At 41.0% G+C, this 20,517-nt stretch overlaps 2 protein-coding genes across 2 annotated transcripts; both read left to right on the top strand.

Moving 5' to 3' along the window:
• The first annotated feature begins 3,601 nt into the window (after positions 1 to 3,601).
• otulina (OTU deubiquitinase with linear linkage specificity a) lies at positions 3,602 to 6,561 on the top strand. Its single transcript, XM_073488461.1, has 3 exons — positions 3,602 to 3,806; positions 3,992 to 4,113; positions 5,886 to 6,561. Exons 1-3 carry the CDS (start codon positions 3,693 to 3,695, stop codon positions 6,376 to 6,378), a joined length of 729 nt encoding a protein of 242 aa, XP_073344562.1. The 5' UTR covers positions 3,602 to 3,692; the 3' UTR covers positions 6,379 to 6,561.
• Positions 6,562 to 7,454: 893 nt separating this feature from the next.
• LOC141014401 (uncharacterized) lies at positions 7,455 to 19,708 on the top strand. The gene is made up of 11 exons (XM_073488164.1): positions 7,455 to 7,800; positions 8,796 to 9,139; positions 10,108 to 10,761; positions 11,648 to 11,842; positions 12,141 to 12,476; positions 14,334 to 14,419; positions 14,555 to 14,661; positions 14,774 to 14,917; positions 15,469 to 15,600; positions 16,839 to 17,108; positions 17,659 to 19,708. The coding sequence occupies exons 2-11, from the start codon at positions 8,988 to 8,990 to the stop codon at positions 17,863 to 17,865; spliced, it is 2,283 nt and encodes a 760-aa protein (XP_073344265.1). The 5' UTR covers positions 7,455 to 7,800; positions 8,796 to 8,987; the 3' UTR covers positions 17,866 to 19,708.
• The last annotated feature ends 809 nt before the right edge of the window (positions 19,709 to 20,517 follow it).

Genomic DNA, 20,517 nt, shown 5'->3' with positions numbered 1-20,517 from the left:
TTTTAAAACAAGTCCCCATCTACTTCAGTTGTCCAGGAGGACGCTGCAACGTCGTTTTGCCGCAAAGCTCCATAAAAATGTTTCGCCGACTACGAAGCCTCACCTGACTTTCCATCGACAGTGAGCAGATAATGACCGAATGTTTATTTTTTTTAGGTGAATTCATCCTTTAATGTGAATGAAACCACACACATTACACCTGAGACGGATGATTATGAGTTAAAAGCAGCAGCTGAAAACGTGAACCAGTTTCCCCTCCTGTCAAGTAGCTTGTAAGCAGCGTGCGGGAAAAAAAACCCCTCTGGCAAAGAGCAACTCTCCTGCACATGGGTCATCGCGGCTTTAAGAGCTGGAGGAAAATAACCGGCCCTGCCCTCCATCATCCTCTCATCCCGCTGACCTCTACGTACGGTATAGTATACTTACAGCACATGCAGAGAGAGAGACGGGGGGGGAGAGAGAAGAGAATGATTGCATATCTGAAGGCATCATGAGAGCAGATATGGATGGGAGAGGAGTGACATGGTCGGACACATCTTTGCTTTCTTATTAGTGAGGGCCTGTGTGGACACTTTGGTCCTTTTTTACCGAGGCCTGTGATGAAACCCCTCTTGGTGCATCTGTGGAAAATGGCCAGGGGAAATCACAGATGAGAATCACTCAAAGACAGGGAGATGTCAACAGGCACATAATGATAGCTGATGGCCCCAGAACACTCTCCCCTTTTCCCTCTCAGCCTTACCTGCCCAAGTTGCACTACACTAGAAAACATAATTAGAGGTAAAACAGAGAGACGGAAGCTTTATCTCTCTGTTTTCTGTAAGCAACACTCTTTGTTTTATACATCTGGGAGTCCTTTTTTTCTCCTCTTCCCTTCCCAATCTCTCTTTCACCTCATGGAGACGAGAAAGGAGGAGGAGGAGGAGGAGGAGGAGGAGAGCTCCCTCTGTGAGATGCCAAGGTGCTCCCAGTCCATTGTGCTGCTGGCTGTCAGGTTAAATTAGGGAGTACAGGCTCCGTGAGTGTAAAAAAATCAATACTTGATGGAAGATTGCTCCCCGGAAAATCTGTTTTGATTCCAGGATTAATTCTTGACCAAAGGCTCCAGCAAAATGACATGCCATTAGCCTGAAAATGAACACATTCTGCAGTGGAAATTGGATGGAAATGTGTCAGGTGATTGCCCCGGCTGCTTGTTTTGACTCTTTGAGCGAGAGGGGACTGAAGGTGTGGCTGCCCGCGAATGAGGCCTCCATTTCCAGAACAGAGACAACTCCGCCGTGGCCCTCGGAGTGGTCTCAAGGCCATTGTTGTCCAGCGGCTGCAAATGCCTTCCAACAAGGTGAAAAAGGCATCCGTCTGTCTGTCTGTCTGTCTGTCCATCTGTCTGTCTGTCCCTGCTCTCTCCTGTGTTTTTACATAAAGCATGAGGAATGAGAGAATCTGAAAAATAAAACAACAAGGAACTCATCTTTTTACTCAACGGTGAGGGGGAAAAGAGGGAGGTGAGATGTATTATTGATGAGTGAATAATGCGTTTGTCATGACAGGTGACATTTTCTTGTTGAAATCTTTAACAGGAAGCCATAAAGACGCACTGGACAGTGATTTGAAGCTGCACAGATGCTAAAAAGCAACAACAGCAGACATGATTTCTGACACTCTGACAACATGTTTCTGACCAGAACGCACGTTAGATTCATTTATGTGACGGTAAATTGATTCTTCTTCCATGTTTTTTTCCTCATCAGCCCCCTGGAACATTTCATTCGTGAAAACATTTTGATTTCTTGTCTGAACACATGGATACGACTTCATGATGCATACGTAAAGCAAGATTATTTTGTGTTTTTAATTATATTTGCTGTTGTGTTTAATTCTATAAATGTAGAAACAATAAAATCAATAATACTCATCTGAATCTATGAAGACATTCGCCTGAAATTGAGGTTTGATTTAAACTGACTGAATGCAAATAAATGACCAATTATTCCCATGTTTCACTGATCAGATAGACATGTGACATTTAATTGTCCACACTTCTTTGAGATGCTATAAGAACTTTTAGTCACAGCCCTGATTTTAGCTTTAAAATAGTTAATTTTCAATTAGTTTTCAGGGTTTTTGATACATTAGAGTCGTCTTAACTCATAAATGTTAATAAATATGGAGACGTGTGGTTTTTACATTGTGCAGCAACAGTATTTTCTGATATACCTTGTTAAAACTGTCCTTGGCATCATGACTATATAGAGAGAAAGTATTTAATAAAAACACATCCATAGCCAAACAGATGAAGGCTACAATAAAAAATATAAAAGAGCCGTTGTTCATGATGATGATGGTGATGATGATGATGATGATGATGATGATGATGATGATGATGAAGCTAAAACTATATGTTCACAGCTTTAATTGATCTCCCCTCTTTTGTAAACACAGTCAGTTCCGGTGTCAGAGGATGTTTCATGTTGCTGAGCTGTCTCAGTTTCACAGTGAGCCACTAGCGCCCCCTGCTGTTTTTAAGATACTGTGATCTCATGTGTAGTGTCGCTAGATGGCAGTGATGCGCCGCAGCCTCACAGTTTATACACAAATACCACAGAAGAAGAAAAAAAATACACCTTAAAAATAAAAATGTTTTGTGTCGCCTTTTTTGCAAGCTTAACAAAGTGCAGGAAAAAATAGTTTATACAATTTTTTTTTTATGTAAATACATTTTGAACAAGTGAAATGAATTAAGATAAGAGAGACTGAGGTACATGACAGTTATTTATCCACAGTTAAAGTTTTGATCAATTGAAATGGTTTGTTTCTATCTGAGTTGGATATAATTCAAATAAATGTAATTTTGCTTCAAATGAATCAATTTGTGACTGTCAACCACAATATTTGGTAACACAGTATGAAAAAAAGCTCTATGATTTAACTTAATTTAGTCTGAAGAAAACAAATCAATTCAGATTAATTTATTAAAGTACTTGTACTTTAACGGAGCATTTCCATTTTGTGCCTCTTGACACTATTTGATTACTTATCAGGAAGAAATATCACAAAAATGTGTATTGATCCACTACATTTATTTTACAACTATCTTTAAGATATACTTTTACAATTAGGATTTCATATTCAAACAAGATGAAAACAATGAAACATGATCATCTTAGAAAGTATAATATATTATTGAAGATTAAATCAGCAGCCTATTTCCTGCTCTTTTTCCAGATGTCTAAAGGTTGTTGTCAGGTGGACCAAAGAGAGCTTCTCCTTCTAAACACCTCACATGGTTAAATACAATTAAATGTGAGAGGTTTCAACTTTAGGATAAATAAATTAGGATAAATTACTGAGTCCTGAAGAGGAAAAATTAGAGGTAAAAAGTTATTTAAAAGGTGTAAATGTATTCTTCTTTCCTCTCCTTCCTAAAGTTTATTTATTTATTTATTTATTTATTTATTTATTTATTTATTTATTTATTTCCAATAAAGACAGCCAGCACTGTAATTTATCAGTGAGCGCAGCACGAATGTCGTTTTCAGGTGGATTTTCCTGTGTGGCGCGGGATGATGACGTGTTAGCTAGAAGTTGCTCCTGTGTTGCCTCAACGTTGTTTACGAGCCGGGAGACTGTTGTGATGCTCGTGATACATTAACAGCCTATTAAAACCCCCCAGATTTTCATACAAACTCACAATGTCTTGGGTTAAAGCTGTTTCGTTGAGCGCAGACGATGTTTTCGACCAGAGTGCGGACGATTTTAACTTGTCGAGCAAAGAGTGGGCATCCAACATGAAGAAGAGGATCCGGGTAAAGCTACTGTGGCTAAGCTAGTTTAGCTTTTTAAAATGTGTCTCGCTGGCTTCATTTCACTGGAAATACGCGTCTGTGCGTGAATAATCAGTCTGAAATCTTACAGGTGTTAGTTGTGGTGTGTGTTGGCAGTTGTTAAGCGAAGTTAAGTGTGTTAATGTGAGCTGTTTCCCTCCTGACAGGATGGTTTCGTAGACGGAGCGGACGCCGGGGAGGACGCCTCACTCCAGGCCGGCTTCAACCTGGGCTACAGCGAAGGAGCAGCTCTGACTGTGGCCGTGGGCCGGCTCAAAGGAATAGCCAGGTAAACCACCATATAAGTTGTCATGCACAGGTAAATAAACCCCAGATCAAGAGGGTTCAAGGCCAAAGTGAGATCTGTAGAGAGAATATAAAATTATGTATATTTTTTATCAACATTTCAGCTCTTTATTTGTTGTGAAAGTCTGGATGCTATCATCTTTCTACGCCTTTAACAAGTTCTTCAAATCAACCATCTAAGAAGGAGAAATCTCTGCTTATAACTTACTGAGTGTCACTCAAAAAGAAGAAGTACATCTGGCAACACGTGGTGTAATAATCATTAAAAAATGGTACATTTATAGTTAACCAAACTTTATTGGTAGTCAGACAGAAATGCTTTATAAACAATTTATTTATTGAAGTATTTGTAAAAGTTATGAACATCAGTTGCATCTTTACAGTGGCCATCCAAATAATGCTTAAGGATGAACTACACAGTATTTGTCAGCCATTCACAGTCCTGTAAAAATCATTTACAACTAAAATTGCTTAACGAATGGCTAAAATGACATTTCATTGTTTGTTAACGGTGAAATAACTATTGAGTAACGCTTAATCAACTATCAAATTATCATTTAGTATCGATGGTTGTGATAAATTGTTATAGGGAATTTGTTTTCTCGGCACAATGGCCGAGCACGACTGTTAATATCACTCGAAGCAAAAGGTCCGGATATTACTTGAATGTTTTTGTTACGCTGTTGCTACGACGGCATTTCAACGTCGACGCCAAAGTTATAGTTTTTGTCGGTACCTTACGTTGAGGAATACAAACGTGTTTTGCTACAAAAGCCATTTTTCATTTGACAAAAGAGGCCAAAAGTCAAATGTTGGTAAAGAAAACTTTGCCTAAATAAAATACATTATAAAACTGTCAAAATTAGGAGTCAAAGCAGAACTACAAGTAATGATAATAAACTTTATTTATATGGCAAATTCAAAATACAGTTTAAAAGTGCTTTACACAACCAAATGATACACAAATGCAATAAAACAAGCTAGAAGACAAAACTTTAAACACAGAAAACAGAGAAAAAAGAGTAAAACAGAAGGTCATAAAGCGAATAAATCACTGAAAAGTCATCAATTGTAAAAAGAGAGGATACATTGAGCAAACATTTATGTCAGTAGTCGACATTTTTCCTTTTACACAAATAAATGTATAAAGGTTTGATATGAAGCCTCTTTTAGCCAACAGAGCGCACAATATTTAATTAACTTAGTCCCAAACTGCATCTCATCTATTGAGCTCTGCATTCACCACTAGAGGGAGAAAAGTGACACGTGGTTTTTATTTTCCTCCATAAAAACCTTTAAAATGTGGAGCTTCTAAGGTGGAGGTGGGCGGATGACGTGTTTTTAAATGATTAAAAGGGCAGAACAATGTGTTACTGTAGAGCTGGACGGTTCGTTATATTGTTTATTGTATTTTTTGTCCTTCTGTCGGTTTTTAAATATTAAAAATCAAGCTGCAGAGTCGTGTTGTAGTAGTTGGTAAACATCAACCAGACAGCGTATGTGTGATTATTTTTCTCATCATTTATGTTGGAATCAGGTATTTGCTCGTTTACATGACTCTTCTTTTTTGACCTGCCTTTATATTTTCACCCTCTCTTTTAAAAACCCTCCCATGTGTCATATTTCTGCCTCTTTCTTGCTCAGAAACATCCTGAGCCTCTTTTGTCCGGCTCATTATTGAAGACTCTTTTCTGTCCCAGTCACTCCTCTGTGCCATTGTCTCACACTGTTGCCCCTTTGTGTGTCGCGTCACAGTGCTATATTGTGCTGGTGCCAGATGGAACATCCGGAAAGCCCCGTCCCGGCCTCTGTGACTGACCTCCTACATCGGGTTTCGCAGCACGAAGACAGAGTCATGAATCGCATCAAGGAGGCTTTGGAGAATCCTCCTCCGAGTGTGAGCTCTGTTTCTGACGGTATGGAGGATCTGGAGGTGAAGCCGGCAGATTCGGGCTGCTGCAGCGGAGGAGGATGTGATAAAACAGAATGCTGCAGCGGAGGAGGCTGTAATAAAACAGACTGCTGCAGCGGAGGAGGATGTAATAAAACAGACTGCTGCAAGGGAGCAGAAAAAATGGACCTGGATGCTCCTCAGCAACGACAGAAACCCCATCCAGGGTCCACTGACTGCTCCTCCAGCTCAAGTGAAGGCATGAACGACCTCCTGCAGCGCTGCAGGGATGTGGTGTCGGAGCTCGGGCTGCCACAGGAGCTCATCGGTCACATAGAGGAGCTGAGGAACATGTAGCGACTGAACATCAGGGACATTTGGACTATACTTGAATAAGCACTTGAACTATGAAACAAAACAGTTTTTAGTGTACATTTCCTACACACAGCAGCTTTTGATTGTAGAATATAAAATATTTTACATTCAGAAGATGGTTGAAGGATATTTAAAAATAAAAATGGATTTCCTATTTTTGCTGCACTTCTGTTCTCATAAGTATTTTGTTGTCAACCTAAATGCAAACATTTACATCACCTCTTTTTTTATTATTGTCCTAATACACATTATGCGATGAAGAATTACCATAAATCTGTTCTAACATGTCGGAAATGTTTCGGCCCTCTGCAATCCATCCATCCTTTATTAAATCCATATAAACTAAAACATTGCCACAGAAAAGTACGAGGTAGATTTATACAACAAGAAAATACCACAAAACTGATTTTCTTGGATGCAAAAGTGTCCGGTACAGTTTCACACTCATTGACATGACAGACTGAGGTAAACTGAGTCAGAAAATCAATAGATATATTATTACCATGATGTTTCATCCTGGATTAGCAGAAAGTATTTTAGATGAATGTCATGTTGCGACTTGATAATAGCAATGAAAAAATGTGTGTTACCTCACTGTACCTGTACTGTAATGTGTAGTATTTTCTTACCAAGTTTAAATGACTTAATAGGTTAAAAAACTAATACAGTATACTGCATTTACATTTATATTTTGCAGTGCTGGGTCAGAAAATAGTGAAATATGGCATGGGCCAGATCTGGGCGCATGCCTCGGGTCTCCTTTCCAGAAGTGGAACAGAACATCATTTAATATCTGTATATTTATTTATTAATTTATGTTCTCTTTAAACACACGTATATACCATTTTCAGTGGTTTCACCTTGTGGAAAGTCAGGAGAAAGCATCTGTAAATGTAAATATTCCATTTAAATATATAAATGTATGAAAAGCTGGAGACAGTGCGGTTTGTTTATCGTTTCGTGTCCGGATTTATTTTGTGTATTAAACACAGCGCGGTTCACGTGAATTGCGAGTTTCCGAGGAGCACTTGAACGCAACAGAACTCTGGGCGCACACGAGTATGACGTCATGCGCTCGGACCGTGCCGTGACCTGCTGCTCCGGCTATGCTAGGGGTTCGTACCAACAGATGTTGCGCATAAAACACAGTAAATACCCGTTTTTTGATGAAATGTTTCGCATTAAACGACCTTGATTCAGTGATTATAGAAGGTAACCAGCGTGGCAGCAGTGATTGCTATGAGCGGCGGTCAGTATTTAGTAGCGCATGTGTATATTTTAAGTTTACCACAGCTAGCTGGCTAGCTAACTTAAGCTTGTTTCCAGCTAGCCAAAAGTGAAACAGGGATCGGAGCTACATGACTGAAAGCTTGTGGACTTCGTCTCTAAATAAGCTCCGTCGAGGTATGTTTGTTTTGGTCATTATTTATATGGCAGTGCCAGTTAAATGTGTGGTGTGAAGTGTGCTGTCATTATCGATAACGTTACTTCCTTGTGTTGTATTTACATTAGCAAAAGGGTGTAGCTCTGATTTAAGCTAATTTTGGACTAAAGGCATGTTGTTGAAACGTGGAAGCAGGTGTCACAGGAAACTATGTGACCCGAATTGGAGTTTAAGATGTAATGCAACGTTTTTGTTTAGTTGGTTTATGTTGTCACAGACTATATTAGTAGCTACAACAAAATGTTAACCAAATATTGTGACCATAATATTCAGAGAGTGACTATCTGTAGTAGCTGTGACAGCACAGGTCTGTCTGTACAGCACTGACACATCAGGTGACAATATTTGGTCGAAACTTTGGTGTTTCTTCATGTTGTAAAAAATCCTCTTGTCTAGTAATTAAAAAAAAAAAAGAAAAATAAGTATTTGTAGTAGCAATATAGCTAAAACTCCTTATTAGGGGTCAGCCAGTATGTCTTTTTCATGGCCAATACAGATTATTAGTATTAGTAGTAGTATTTGTACAATTTACTCAAGTACTGCTCTGGTACTTTACTTGAGTATTTCCATTTTCTGCTACTTTATACTTCCTCTGCACCACATTTATTTGATAACTAATTTAGTTACTAGTTACTTTGCAGATTCAGATTATTCAGTGTTTTCTAGGCTATTAATTGTGGTGCGTCGCCAATCAGATAGTGTTGTGGGCCGGACATTGTTTCAGAGCCAAAGCAGCAAACTATTAAATTATGTTATCAGCAATCTGATTGAAAAATTAGCGATACTGATAATCTGAAAATGCTGATTATCAGCCCCGATAATTGGCCATGGCCGATAACCGATCCACCCCTACTCCTAATCAGGTTACAGAATCTGATGAGTCACAGAATTACATCCAACAGCAAGGAGCGATTTTAATCATTCATTCACTGATGTTGCACATTGTGTTTCTTAGGTATCAACTTCATTACAAGACATAATCATGGTCACTTCCTGGCTTTAGCAGCAGCAGCAGCAGCTTGACGCTTATCATCATGGACTCCTGAAGTCCTCAGGCTTCAGCGGCTCATCAGGTCGCTTGTGGTCGTTTTTTGGACCCGAGGTCCCCGTTCAGCCTACAACCTGAGTCGGAGCCGTGTGGGGACAGATGGGGAGCAGTTGCTGTCACGCTGAGAGTCCGTGTAGCAGTTTGGAGGAAAGAAGCGAGTTGCTGAAGGAGGACTCAAAGGTCACAGGGCCCGCATGTGAAACAGTGAGGGTGGGCACTCGTGGCCCTGGAGAAGATGATAATGACACGAGGTGAGATAATGATTTCAATAATAGTTTGGAGACGTCAAGCATCCATTTATGTTTTACTTCAGCACTATGTATATCACTACATGATCTGATGACATTGAGCTTCCTTATGGGGAAAAAATCAAGACGTTATTTTAAACCGGTTACTCAGCAGCTAGTCACACCCTGAAAGATATTTTCATGTTCCCACAGATGTAGAATAGAGATTAAACTGAACATTGTAGAGAGGCAGTTTGGCTCAGAGTCATCAGCCAGTGAAATAAAAACATTTATACAAGAAATAAACCGAGAAAGCAAAGATCAGTGACCTTTGGGCAAACAGTCACAAATTTTCCCTCGTAGTTTCTGTCCTTCGGTCTGAGATCATAACAAATGTCAGAACTGACTCAATAGAGGAAGAATCGAGTGCTTTTTACAGACAATTGTCAATATTGAAACTAAGTTGGTGAGGAGGCATAGACTGGAGGATGAGACGGTGGGGACTTCCCGAGGGCTTAAAGGTTTTCAGGAAGACGCTACAGAACAATGACCTCCTCCAGACCTACAATATGAAAAGAGTGTTGAAAAGAGTCTGCGACAAAATCTTATCTATAACAAGTTAGTGCTGCAACAATGAGTCCGTTAATAGACGAGTCGTTTGAATGGAATTTTATTGACAATTATCTTGATAAATTGATTAATCATTTCAGTCCTTTGCCAAGAAAAAAATGTCAAAACATTTGCTGGTTCCAGCTTCTTAAATGTGAGAATTTGCTGCTTTTTGTCATTTATGAAGAGTTTTGCACTGCTGGTTGGACAAAAGAGCAATTTGAAGACATCTCTTTGGGCTCTGCATAATTCCTGGTCATGAAAAAGGTTATTTCTCAAGATTTCAAAGCTGCAACTTAGTTGGGGGTTTAATTCAAAGTTTGGAGGCTGTTTTTTGTTGCGTGATGTGACGTTGCTCATCCTCTCTGTGTTCTGTCACTCAGGACACCTGATGAGGCCAATATAAAGGCGGAGGTGAAGGCTGAGGCTGTACAGGTGAAGGCTGAGGCTGTACAGGTGAAGGCTGAGGCTGTACAGGTGAAGCCGACTCCTGAGGTTGCAGAGACAGAGCCCAATAACACTCAGGAGAATGGACCCATGATGGAGGTGGTCACGCAAAAAGCAACACCTTCTCCCAGGAAAGGGTCCAAACTCAAAGAAAACTCCACCAGAGCACAAGATGAAGGGATGAAGGACCGTCCTGCGGACAGCAGACAACCTGAGCTTCTGCCATGCACTTTAAACTCCCTGCAGAAAGAACCCACGAAGGCTGATTGGGAGGCTTTTACACCAACAAACGTGGCACCAGAAGAAAAAAATCCCACCTCACCACAGGAGAAAATCCCTGATAGCAGCTCACTAACAGCCGAGGCAGTTTGTGCAGAAAACCATACTGAGACAAACGCAACGGGAGAGCACATTAGAGCGGCCACTACTCATGATAACGATGAAGAAACAGCAGTCAAGGTTGACAACGCTGCACCCGAGCCATCGGGGGAGTTTTCTCAGAATAATCACACTCAGCTCACTGCAGCAGCTTGTCAGGTGTCCTCCATTTCTGCAGTCAGTCAGGAGATCGACAAAGAGTCTCCGAGCTGGTGAGTCACATGACGAGACAAACTGTAAAGTTTCACTTTCTGTTTTGTTTTGACAAAGTGCACAAACATCAGAATCTAATGGCTCAGCAGTGCTTTAATATTAATTTTACTATGTGTTATGTAATTAGTATTTTCATGTCTTTTTTTTAAAATTACATGGTGTCTAAATAAACAATATACCGTAAAGCAAACACTGATGACTGTCGACCAGCGGTTCCTGAGATGGTGGTTGGGGAAGAGGTTAATCATGAGGCGTTTGTGGGAAGATAAAAAGGATAGGAAATCAGAAAACAAAAAAACATTTTTACTGCAAAACATTCAGACTTCCCTCATCTTTTTCTGGTGAATTACTTAATAAATTTGGCTCTTTAGTTTACCTTAACATCTTCAGATATTCCTGTAGACGAGGGCTTAACGATTCATTAAAGTTGAGATGTGACCAAGTGCAATATCCAAATGGCAGGAGCTGCAATATTTTGATAAAGGTTAAACGTGCAAGTTGTTGTTTTCTTACAGTTGTGTTACCCTGTACCAGGGTCACTGTCTCTTTTCATTCCTTTTAAAGGGGCATTATGTAGTTTTGAAGAAGAAATTCAAAGTCAGAATTTTAATAGTTACAATATTAATGAGGTAATAATACAAACTCACATTTATTTTATCTATAACTGAATAAATAAGCTGTTCTCAGAGGAAAATAAGGTCCCCAGAACACTGTTTGAAGCTGGTAAAACAGTATGATGATGACTTTAGTTGTCAAGTATTTAAAACAAAGAAAGATAGATAGCAGCTTGTTTAGTCCAACCTGTCTCTGTAGAGTCATTGTTGTGCATTAGCAGACTGATGGTGTTTAGAAATGAACCTCTTTTCTCTGTCCCTCTGTGTCTAGCGCTGTGACAGAGGATCCAGGGAGTGGATCTTCAGTGTCCACAGAGGAGGCCGCTCCTAAAGTCACAAATAGCCATGATGTCCCTGAGTCTTCCTCTGGACGAGAGCCCACAGGACTCAACCACAGCGGTGAAGGACTCTCAGCCAACTGTGTCGAGGAGCCAGCGACCACAGCTCCGGAGGACGCCAGCGCGAGGTCAGTCGGTTCAGAGTTTGCGGCCTCAAAACAAGACACTTGTTTACATCAACTTGTGTTTTTGAAAAACCGCACAGCGACCACTAGGGGGCATATTGACACCACCACCTGTTGCAATATCAGAATGATAGACTTCCTATGAATATTTTCTGCAATATTTGTACAACTAAATATACGTTTCATGATATAAACATCATCGTCATTGCACTTTAAAGATTTTAAGTTAAAGACATACATAGTAAACTTCCTAGTTACATTTAAAGCAGGTACAAGTAACAAAGGTGTATTCTCTCTGCAGCTCAAAGTCCGACCAGGATGCAAAGCCTGATCCTGAGTGTGCAACTACGAGCTCAAAGGAGCTCACTTCCTTGGAGAACAACAAACAGGATATTGGGGAGGAAACGATGCCGAAGGGAGAGGAAAAAGATGGAGATGTTCCCAAAGCGGAGGAGAACGATGAGTTGAAGGAGGAGGCGGAAAACGCTCCCACGGAGACTCAGGCCGGGAAAGATGCTGAGCTTCAGGAGGTGACTGAAGAAGAGGAGCAGCCGGCGAGCTCGTCCAGTGGTGTAAAGCCTGAAGAGATATCTGTCACAGAGAAGGGACACTCTGCTGAAGACGGCCTGGGGAACAGGTTCGTTAAGTTGTGTTTCTGCGGCTTTGTAGAGTGAATTGATTTAAGCATCACACACATCACATGTTTGCCATTTAGTAAGATTGAGTTACAAAACAGGAAGGCACTGTTTAAAACTGTGTGGCAACACAGTCAGCACCACGTGTTTAGTCTCCAGCTTTGAGAGCGCTTACACATCATCGTCCCCAGAGACGGACATCGTTACAAAAGTGAGTGTATTACTGCCTCAGATTGACCACTAAGAACACACAGTTCTCTGGTGAAAGTGATGCAAAAACAGAGACAATACTATTTCTATTGATATTTTTGGCATACAGCATGTTGCCACGGTTTGGTTTAGTCTATCGGGAGTTTAAAGGACGAGGTTGGTGTTTATTTTTTATTGTCAACAACATTCCATAAAAACACCAAAATCAACAGTGTCTGCTGACCTCAAACCCGTCACTCTTAAAAATGTGGCACAAACATGCAGTATATTTCAGTTTTTAAACCTCCGTTCATCTCTTAAAGGGACAGTAGATGGCACTCGGCTTTTGGTGCTCAAAAAAATTGGTGAAACTGGTATGTTGCTTCTTCTAGAATAGAAAGATCACACTATAGAGAGATTTAAATAAGAGACTAATAAATAGGAGTAAGTAAAGATACTATATACAAGTAATAAAGTCTAAAATAACTGTAAAAATGTTTGCATTAAACTATAATATGTGTCAACTACTTATATTTATATCTAGAAATAGAATTGCGGCTAGAAATAGAGCTGTAAGATATGAAGACTCCTGCTCATCAGGACAATGTGGGATATAAACATTAACGTCGTCCTCCTCAGATGAGCTGTAATGTTAGCTAGCTTAGTTACCTAGTCGCTCGTCCGTGAGTAGATGCACATAAACTTCCATGCTGTGTTATGGTTGGTGACAGTGAGAAAATAGTTCGGCGGATTATTTTAAGTAATCATGTCATGATTTCTCCAAAGAGACGTCGCTGTTGAGTTTTTTTAGATGCATCTTTTTGGTGTTTAATATGAGATAATCCTTTATTAGTCCCACGACGGGGTAAATTTGCAATATTACAGCAGCAAAGGCGGATAGCAGTAGAAACAATATGAACAATTTATATATATATAAATATAAAAAACTATATTTACACCATTGCACATTGAGACGCAGAAATTGCACATTAGGATAATGAGATTGCACAGTTTGAAGTCGATTTGGTGTGTGTGTTTGTGTGTGTGTGGGGGGGGGGGTCTACTGGAAGCAGTGCTGGTTGTACAGTCTTAACAGCAGCAGGAAGGAAGGACCTGCGATATCGCTCCTTCACACACTTAGGGTGCAGCAGCCTGTCGCTATGAGCACCATCTGAGCGCTATCTCGTTCTGTGGTGCTAGAAGGAAGGCCCATATCTCCAAAACTCTGCAACTCACACAAAAGCAGTCTAGATGCATAAATTGCTCTGCGGATAAGAGGAAGAGTACGTATTTTTGATTTTGGGGTGAACAGTCCCTTTTATAGGCAAACGTTACTCAAGCAGGAACAAACAGTGCATTCTTGGGGGACGATTTTCGGCTGTGGATTAATGCCAGTTTGGTGCACTAGTGAGTATTTACAGCAGCAGGACAGTGCATGTGGGATTGACTCAAAATAAACTAGTGTGTGAGATCACGGTAACGAAGCAGCATGTGACCCAGTGTGGCTCACTGATGTGTTTTTAATAGTTTTTGGACGACATTGGAGGTCTGTGGCACAGCAGAATAATATATATCTGTCTTTGGACCATATTTGTTACGAGGGTTTGTCTTCTTTTCTTAGGATCTGTTGACAATTAGAAAAATATGAGCTATTTTTTCTCCTTTTTCAGTGAAGAAGACTTGTACAGAGGATTTGAGGAGCTGTCAGCACCAGAAGAGGATGAACCAGGACCGCCGTCTGTGTCAGAAACTACACGTCAGTAAATCCAAGAAGTGAAATTGCATCAGAGATTTGAAACAACACTGCTTTTGTTTTGTCATGTACAACACAGACAATGGTCCTTTTGTTTGCATCCATCACTTCCTCTTTACTCTCCTCTCTCTTCCTCAGTTTTAAAGGTGGAGGACAAATGCAGTTTGGACCCGGCGATGGATATTCTGTCTTACAGTGAGAGAGAGTGGAAAGGAAATACTGCCAAAAGTGCTCTAATTAGAAAGGTCGGTGTTGCCTGCAGCTCCCGGGAAGAAGTGCTTCAGATTAAAGCCAGTTGTTGTTTTGCACATTAAATGGCTAAAAGACTTCCTGTGGTGTCCCTGTGTGCTGCTGCAGGGTTACAAAGAGATGTCCCAGAAGTTTGGCAGCTTGAGGAGAGTGAGGGGGGACAACTACTGCGCCCTGAGAGCAACGCTGTTCCAGGTGCTCTCCCACAGCACCCAGCTGCCCGAGTGGCTGCAGGACGAGGACATCACTATGGTAAACACGCACTTAATGAAATGCCATGACTTGACTGTTGGTCAAGCGCCATCATTTTAGCAGATTTTACCTTTACAAAATAAAGTCGAAGATAACTTGTTAGTAAAACCAATTCTAGCTTGGTTGGCCATCGTTAGCCATTGTTAGCAATACCAGTTGATAACAACGTATTGCATGGCAGAGCAAAGTGTGTACGACTGATTTAATAACACAAATAAGACGGAGGTGATAATAAACATCTTCTACAGCTTTCACTTGCTGCTGATGCGTGGAGCAGCCATCTTGGATTTTCTGGTTGGGGTTGGTGAGGATCTCCCGACTTCTGGGGGCGTTGTTTGGTTGAAATTTCCGACTGCGAACTCAGAAATTCCGACTTCCCAGTATAATAGGAATGCACCGTAATTACTCAAGACCATCAGAGCAAAGAAAAGATAACATGAGAAAAGCCACAAAACTCGACTCTAACATCCATGTTTTAACAATCAGTGATTCAGCTCGTTTGCACGCAGTTAAAATGACATCTTAGCCTTTTTTAATCTTTGTATTTACAGCTGCCGAAGCAACTCGAGGCCCAGGAAGGTCTGATAAGTCAGTGGATGTTTCCTGGAGAATGCCTGCAGGGAGATGGGACTGGAGATGCCTCCCTGCAGCTAAAAGGCTACATGGAGCTTCTCCGAAATAAGGTACCGACTCCAGATCTGCCCGGAAAACATGTGAGAAAGTATTTTAAAAACACAGAGCCACCAAACCACAGCGCTATTTTTGTGCCATCCATGGACAGTGAGGGTATTGATACTCATCCGCAGAGCTTTTAGCTGTGATTGCTACCATATGTTAAAGGGAGGCAGTCCTCTAAATGCTGGCCTGCTCCGTCTCTCATGGCTTTTTTTTTTTCTCTGTGTGTCATTAACACACAGCCTTGTAATGCCCTGAAGAATTTGGAGGTAAAGAAGGACCCTCAGCCTCAAAGAAACTGTTTCAGCTGTTAAAACCACAGTGTCTGTCTTTACTATAACAGAGTGAGGCCCCAGACAGAATTTACGGTCAGACGCTGCTGCTGGTAGCTTGTGAGGAATTCTGGTGTTTACTGCACACACGTTTTTTAAAAGTCAGACCCCTTCAGCTTTATGAGGGGGAGCTGTGTGCTGGTTTGCGCCTGACATTATGGATTCTATATAGTTGCACTCAGATAGACTGGGGGGTGTGTTTTGTATATGTATATGCAGGGAATGGGGGAAAAACACCTTCCTTTCTCCCCTCAGTGAATATTAAAATGATTTTTTTTCTTGGTTTTTGAGGCTGCAGTTTCTGAAAATGAAAAAAAAATGTTCGACCAAACAGCCCCAGGAAGTAAATAAACAACTGCAGCTCCCTCTTTTACAGTCCTGTCTGTGTTTAATACCAATGGATCAATAATAGATTAAAAAGCGTCTTTGGTTTTTGTTCTTCAACACAGAATTATTGTGTTTCTCTGATGTTTTGCAGTTAGCGATGTTTGAGCGGAGGGAAAGAGGTGGAAAGGCTGAAAACACCCAAAATCGTGTCTCACTTATCAAAACACTAAATATCATTCATTCATGGCCGGACAGAGTATCGTTTAGATCACTGTTGTTTGTTTGGGCCGTGGCCGGAGGCTTTATGTTTTCAAGCTGACCGTCTGTCCCGTTCTTGTGAATGTGATATCTCAAAAATACATTGAGGGAATTTATTCAGACATCAAGTGTCCACTATGACTCAAGGATGAACTGATTAGCTGGCCAGAGGTCGGAGGTCAAGGTCCCTGTGACCTCACAAAACACATTTTTTGTTACACTAACAGACATCAGTCCTCATATTTGTTAATACGAAGCAGCAAAGATGTGGCATTGCACTTGATAATTACAAAAAAAGTTATTGATGAATTTCCTCGATGTGTTTCCAGTGGCAGGCAGCAGTAGACTGCTCCTCTGCTGTGGAGCGGCAGCAGTTGTGCGAGCAAGTGTTTCACGGAGGAGAAGAGGAGCTGGGGCTGCTGGAGGCGCTCAAGCTGCTCATGCTGGGCAGAGCGGTGGAGCTGCACGGCTGCATGCAGGCCGGCGGCGACGTGCCGCTCTTCTGCTGGCTGCTGTTTGCCCGGGACTCGTCCGACTGCCCACGCTCCTTCCTCTCCAACCACCTCAGCCACGTGGGCCTCAGCGCCGGGCTAGAGCAGGTAGGAGAACACCCAGTGCTCCTTTTTATTTGCAAACCGCAGATTCACTCCAATGGGCTTTTAAAGACGTGTAATTAATGTTTTACTGGGTGCATACAGTAGTTTCCTGGCAGGTAGGGAGCATTCACAGGAAGCTTGTGTAGCAAAGAAAGTAGCTACTGGGAATTTCTTTTGAATCCAGTAATTAATTCTGCTAAATAAACCACGGTCATGCTTGGTAAAGTACAAAAAAACAACAACAAGATGAGTTTGGGTGTGTAACATTCTTATCATCTCAAACCTGAACAGTAAAAACACGTCAGCACTTGTGTGGCTTCTCTGTTTTCGAGCTGTAACATCTCTGCATCACCAGCCTCGGGCCAGAGGAGGTTTCAAAAAGAACAAGGTGCCGAGTGGTTTAATTGTTATTTTGACTCTTTTGATTAAAGCTTCTACAGGAACGATTCCCATAAAGAAACCCCACCCATAGATATCCTGTGCTCACGCAGCTGTTAAGTATGCATTCTGTCACCGTGCAATTACCTCCCTGCCTTTTCTGCCTTTGGTGCAGGTGGAGATGTTCCTGCTGGGCTACGCCTTGCAGTGCACCATTCAAGTTTACAGACTGTACAAGGCTGACACGGAGGAGTTTGTCACCTACTACCCAGACGACCACAAGGATGACTGGCCGTCCGTGTGCCTCGTCACGGAGGACGATCGCCACTACAATGTGCCAGTTGTAGAAGCCGCGGAACACAAGGAGCTCGACGAGAGCTGATCGCCGCTGCAGAGAAATCTCCTGCCATACAAACACTCCTCAGGTCGATCTAGATGAAAAGATTTACGCCAGTTAAAGGGATGGGTTGACATTTTGGGGAAATGTGCTTTCTTGCTGACAGTTGGATGAGAAGATCGATACCACTCATGTCTGTAGCAGCTAGTTAGCTTAGCAGAAACATCGCTAGCCTGGCTCTGGCTTTTATGTAATCAGATCTGCCTACATATTCTCTAAAGCTCATTAATTAAAAGGGTCTTTCTGAGGTTTTTATATCACTCTGTAGCTACCCAGTAGTGTTCCTTATCTATTCAAATCTGAAAATTGTGTGGAGGAAAGTGCTGCAACCTACATAACTGCCTTTACTAACATGTAATAATTTTAATAACCCTGAAGAGAGCGCAGACGGACTCGCTCTTTAACATGTTATTTCTTCTTTGTCACGGCTGAGACGATAAACTCTTTAAGGAAGTGTTTACTGAGGTAATAAATCAACTGAGAAGGGTCATTTTCTCATAAGCATATATAAAATCAACTTTTGTGTAACCAGTTGAGTTGACCCCTGCTGGCCGTTTGAAAGAACGCAGGTTTAACGGCTTCACTTTTAAGACGCGGAAGCTCCGTCCATATTTAACATGTTACAGTCAGTGGGCTAGCTGTTTTCCTCTCTGTTTCCAGTCTGTGTAAGCTAAGCTAAGCTAAGCTAACCGTCTCCTAGTGTTCGCTAGAAGGGGTAGCGATCTTCATAATTAACTCACAGCAAGAAAGCCAACAAGCGTATGATCCAAAATGTCTGTTCCTTTAAAAAAATATGCTGATTCAGACCCTGTACAAGATGTGATTTACACGTTTGTACACACTGTACTGTACACAGAGTTTTCTATTCGAGTATTTGTACATACGTGCATCCGATATTGCAGGAGCATCTCAGTTAGGTTCAAATTAGTTGGCAGGTTGTCATTTTGATTTTTCTGAGCAACCTTTTTATGTTTTATACTCTGTAAAATCCTGATCAAAAACACAGTGAGCTGCCAAAACGGTGCCAAATTGATTACATGGATGGTGTTTACACTGGAATTTGGGCACTTTGATTTGCGTATTTATTGATTTCATTATGTAAAAAAAAAAAAAATGCATTTAAATGACAGCCGCAAGTGACATGACTGAATTAGTCAATGAAAGGGTTTAATGATCTATCAGGTTTCACAGCAGCTCACACCAGATTACGATCGGAGGACTTTGAAGTATAATCGCAGCAGGATTTGTGAAGGTCCGTGTGTGTGTGTTTGTAACTCTGTGTGTGTGTGTGTGTGTGTGTGTGTGTGTGTGTGTCAGTCAGACTCAATGTGTAACATGTTGCCTTTAACCAAGCTGCTCTGAGGGGGAAAACGTGCCAATGTTGCTGCAAATACTGGCAACAGTCCCAACCACCAGCCACTGGATTCAGTAGTAAAACGCTCGCTTGGTCCTCCATGTTGCCTTAGAAATAATGCACAATAAGAATGAATGTTGGTCGTTAGTGAGAAGAGGCCATTTCCTTGCCCTAATTCCAGAGCAGGTGAAGGTGATACGTTAACAGTAAAAGCATTGCTCACGCCATTTGCAGGAACGTTCTTGCACTGTCAGACTTTTGGATGGCATTTAGATAAAATGAAAGTACAATTTTTGTAAAAGTCTTTGTTTATTTAAGGTTGGTTTGATTTTATCAGCTTGGTATTTGACTTTGCCTAATTTAAAGAACTATAAACATGATTTTGAACTGATGAAGTTTCTGAGGTATGCTACAGAAAATGACATAACATCTGTAAAACATGGTTCAATACAATGGATTTTCCTACGCTCTATATCTGATCGGTGTCGACTGTATTTTCTTTCAGCAGCACTACCATCCCAAACAAGTCTTTCTGGATTTCTGTTTCTAACTGGGGTAAAACATCAAGTAACATCACTATGTAGGATAACATACTGTGCATTTGTTTTGTCTGTCAACAAAAGAAATCAAAAACATTTCCTTATTTGGTGTAATAACATGCTTTATGGTCATTTCAGTGTTTTGTCACCTTCACCAAATGTGCAAAAACTGGTTTGTGTCAAACACTTAAAGGAAAAGTTCACCCAAGAGTGAAAATTCAGTCGTCGTCTACTCGCCTCTATGCTGTTGGAAAGGTACGTGAAGTGTCGTAGTCCACAAAACATTGCTCTCCTGAACAACTGAAGTAGACGGGGACTAGTTTGAAAACATCCAAAAATCACAGGAAAAAATTACACAAAATGGCTCCATACGGCTCGTCTGGTGTGCCTTTTTAGGCTTTAAAAAGGGTGTAAATAACATTTTCAATTCAGTTTGGGATCTCTGGGCTTCTGGAGATTTGGATCATGCCGGACGAGCTGCTTGGAGCCGTTTCTTGTTTCTTTTTAGACATTTTAAAAATGAGTCCCTATCTCCTTCAGTTGTTTAGGAGAACGCTGTTTTGCTGTGAAGCTCCAAAGGTGTTTTGTGGACTACGAAACTTCACCCAACTTTCCATGAGTGACTGAATTTTAACTTTTGGTTGCACTGTTTCTTTAAATCCTTTCCTACATCTTTAATTATTAAAATGATCAAAATTTGGTTGATTTTGCAATTACTACTATTTTTACACATACAGCAGTGAG

Source organism: Pagrus major, chromosome 19, assembly GCF_040436345.1.
Source record: "Pagrus major chromosome 19, Pma_NU_1.0".
In the NCBI taxonomy this organism is placed as follows: domain Eukaryota; kingdom Metazoa; phylum Chordata; class Actinopteri; order Spariformes; family Sparidae; genus Pagrus; species Pagrus major.
This window is presented reverse-complemented; position numbering and strand designations above follow the sequence as displayed.

What these genes read in the sequence shown, in the direction of transcription:
- otulina (XM_073488461.1), top strand. Translation starts at nt 3,693, where the DNA reads ATGTCTTGGGTTAAAGCTGTTTCGTTGAGCGCAGACGATGTTTTCGAC. An exon ending in ACATGAAGAAGAGGATCCGG is followed by an intron (nt 3,807 to 3,991) that starts GTAAAGCTACTG and finishes CCCTCCTGACAG; the next exon opens with GATGGTTTCGTAGACGGAGC. An exon ending in CGGCTCAAAGGAATAGCCAG is followed by an intron (nt 4,114 to 5,885) that starts GTAAACCACCAT and finishes GTCGCGTCACAG; the next exon opens with TGCTATATTGTGCTGGTGCC.
- LOC141014401 (XM_073488164.1), top strand. Translation starts at nt 8,988, where the DNA reads ATGGGGAGCAGTTGCTGTCACGCTGAGAGTCCGTGTAGCAGTTTGGAG. An exon ending in GAAGATGATAATGACACGAG is followed by an intron (nt 9,140 to 10,107) that starts GTGAGATAATGA and finishes TCTGTCACTCAG; the next exon opens with GACACCTGATGAGGCCAATA. An exon ending in TCAGCGCCGGGCTAGAGCAG is followed by an intron (nt 17,109 to 17,658) that starts GTAGGAGAACAC and finishes CCTTTGGTGCAG; the next exon opens with GTGGAGATGTTCCTGCTGGG.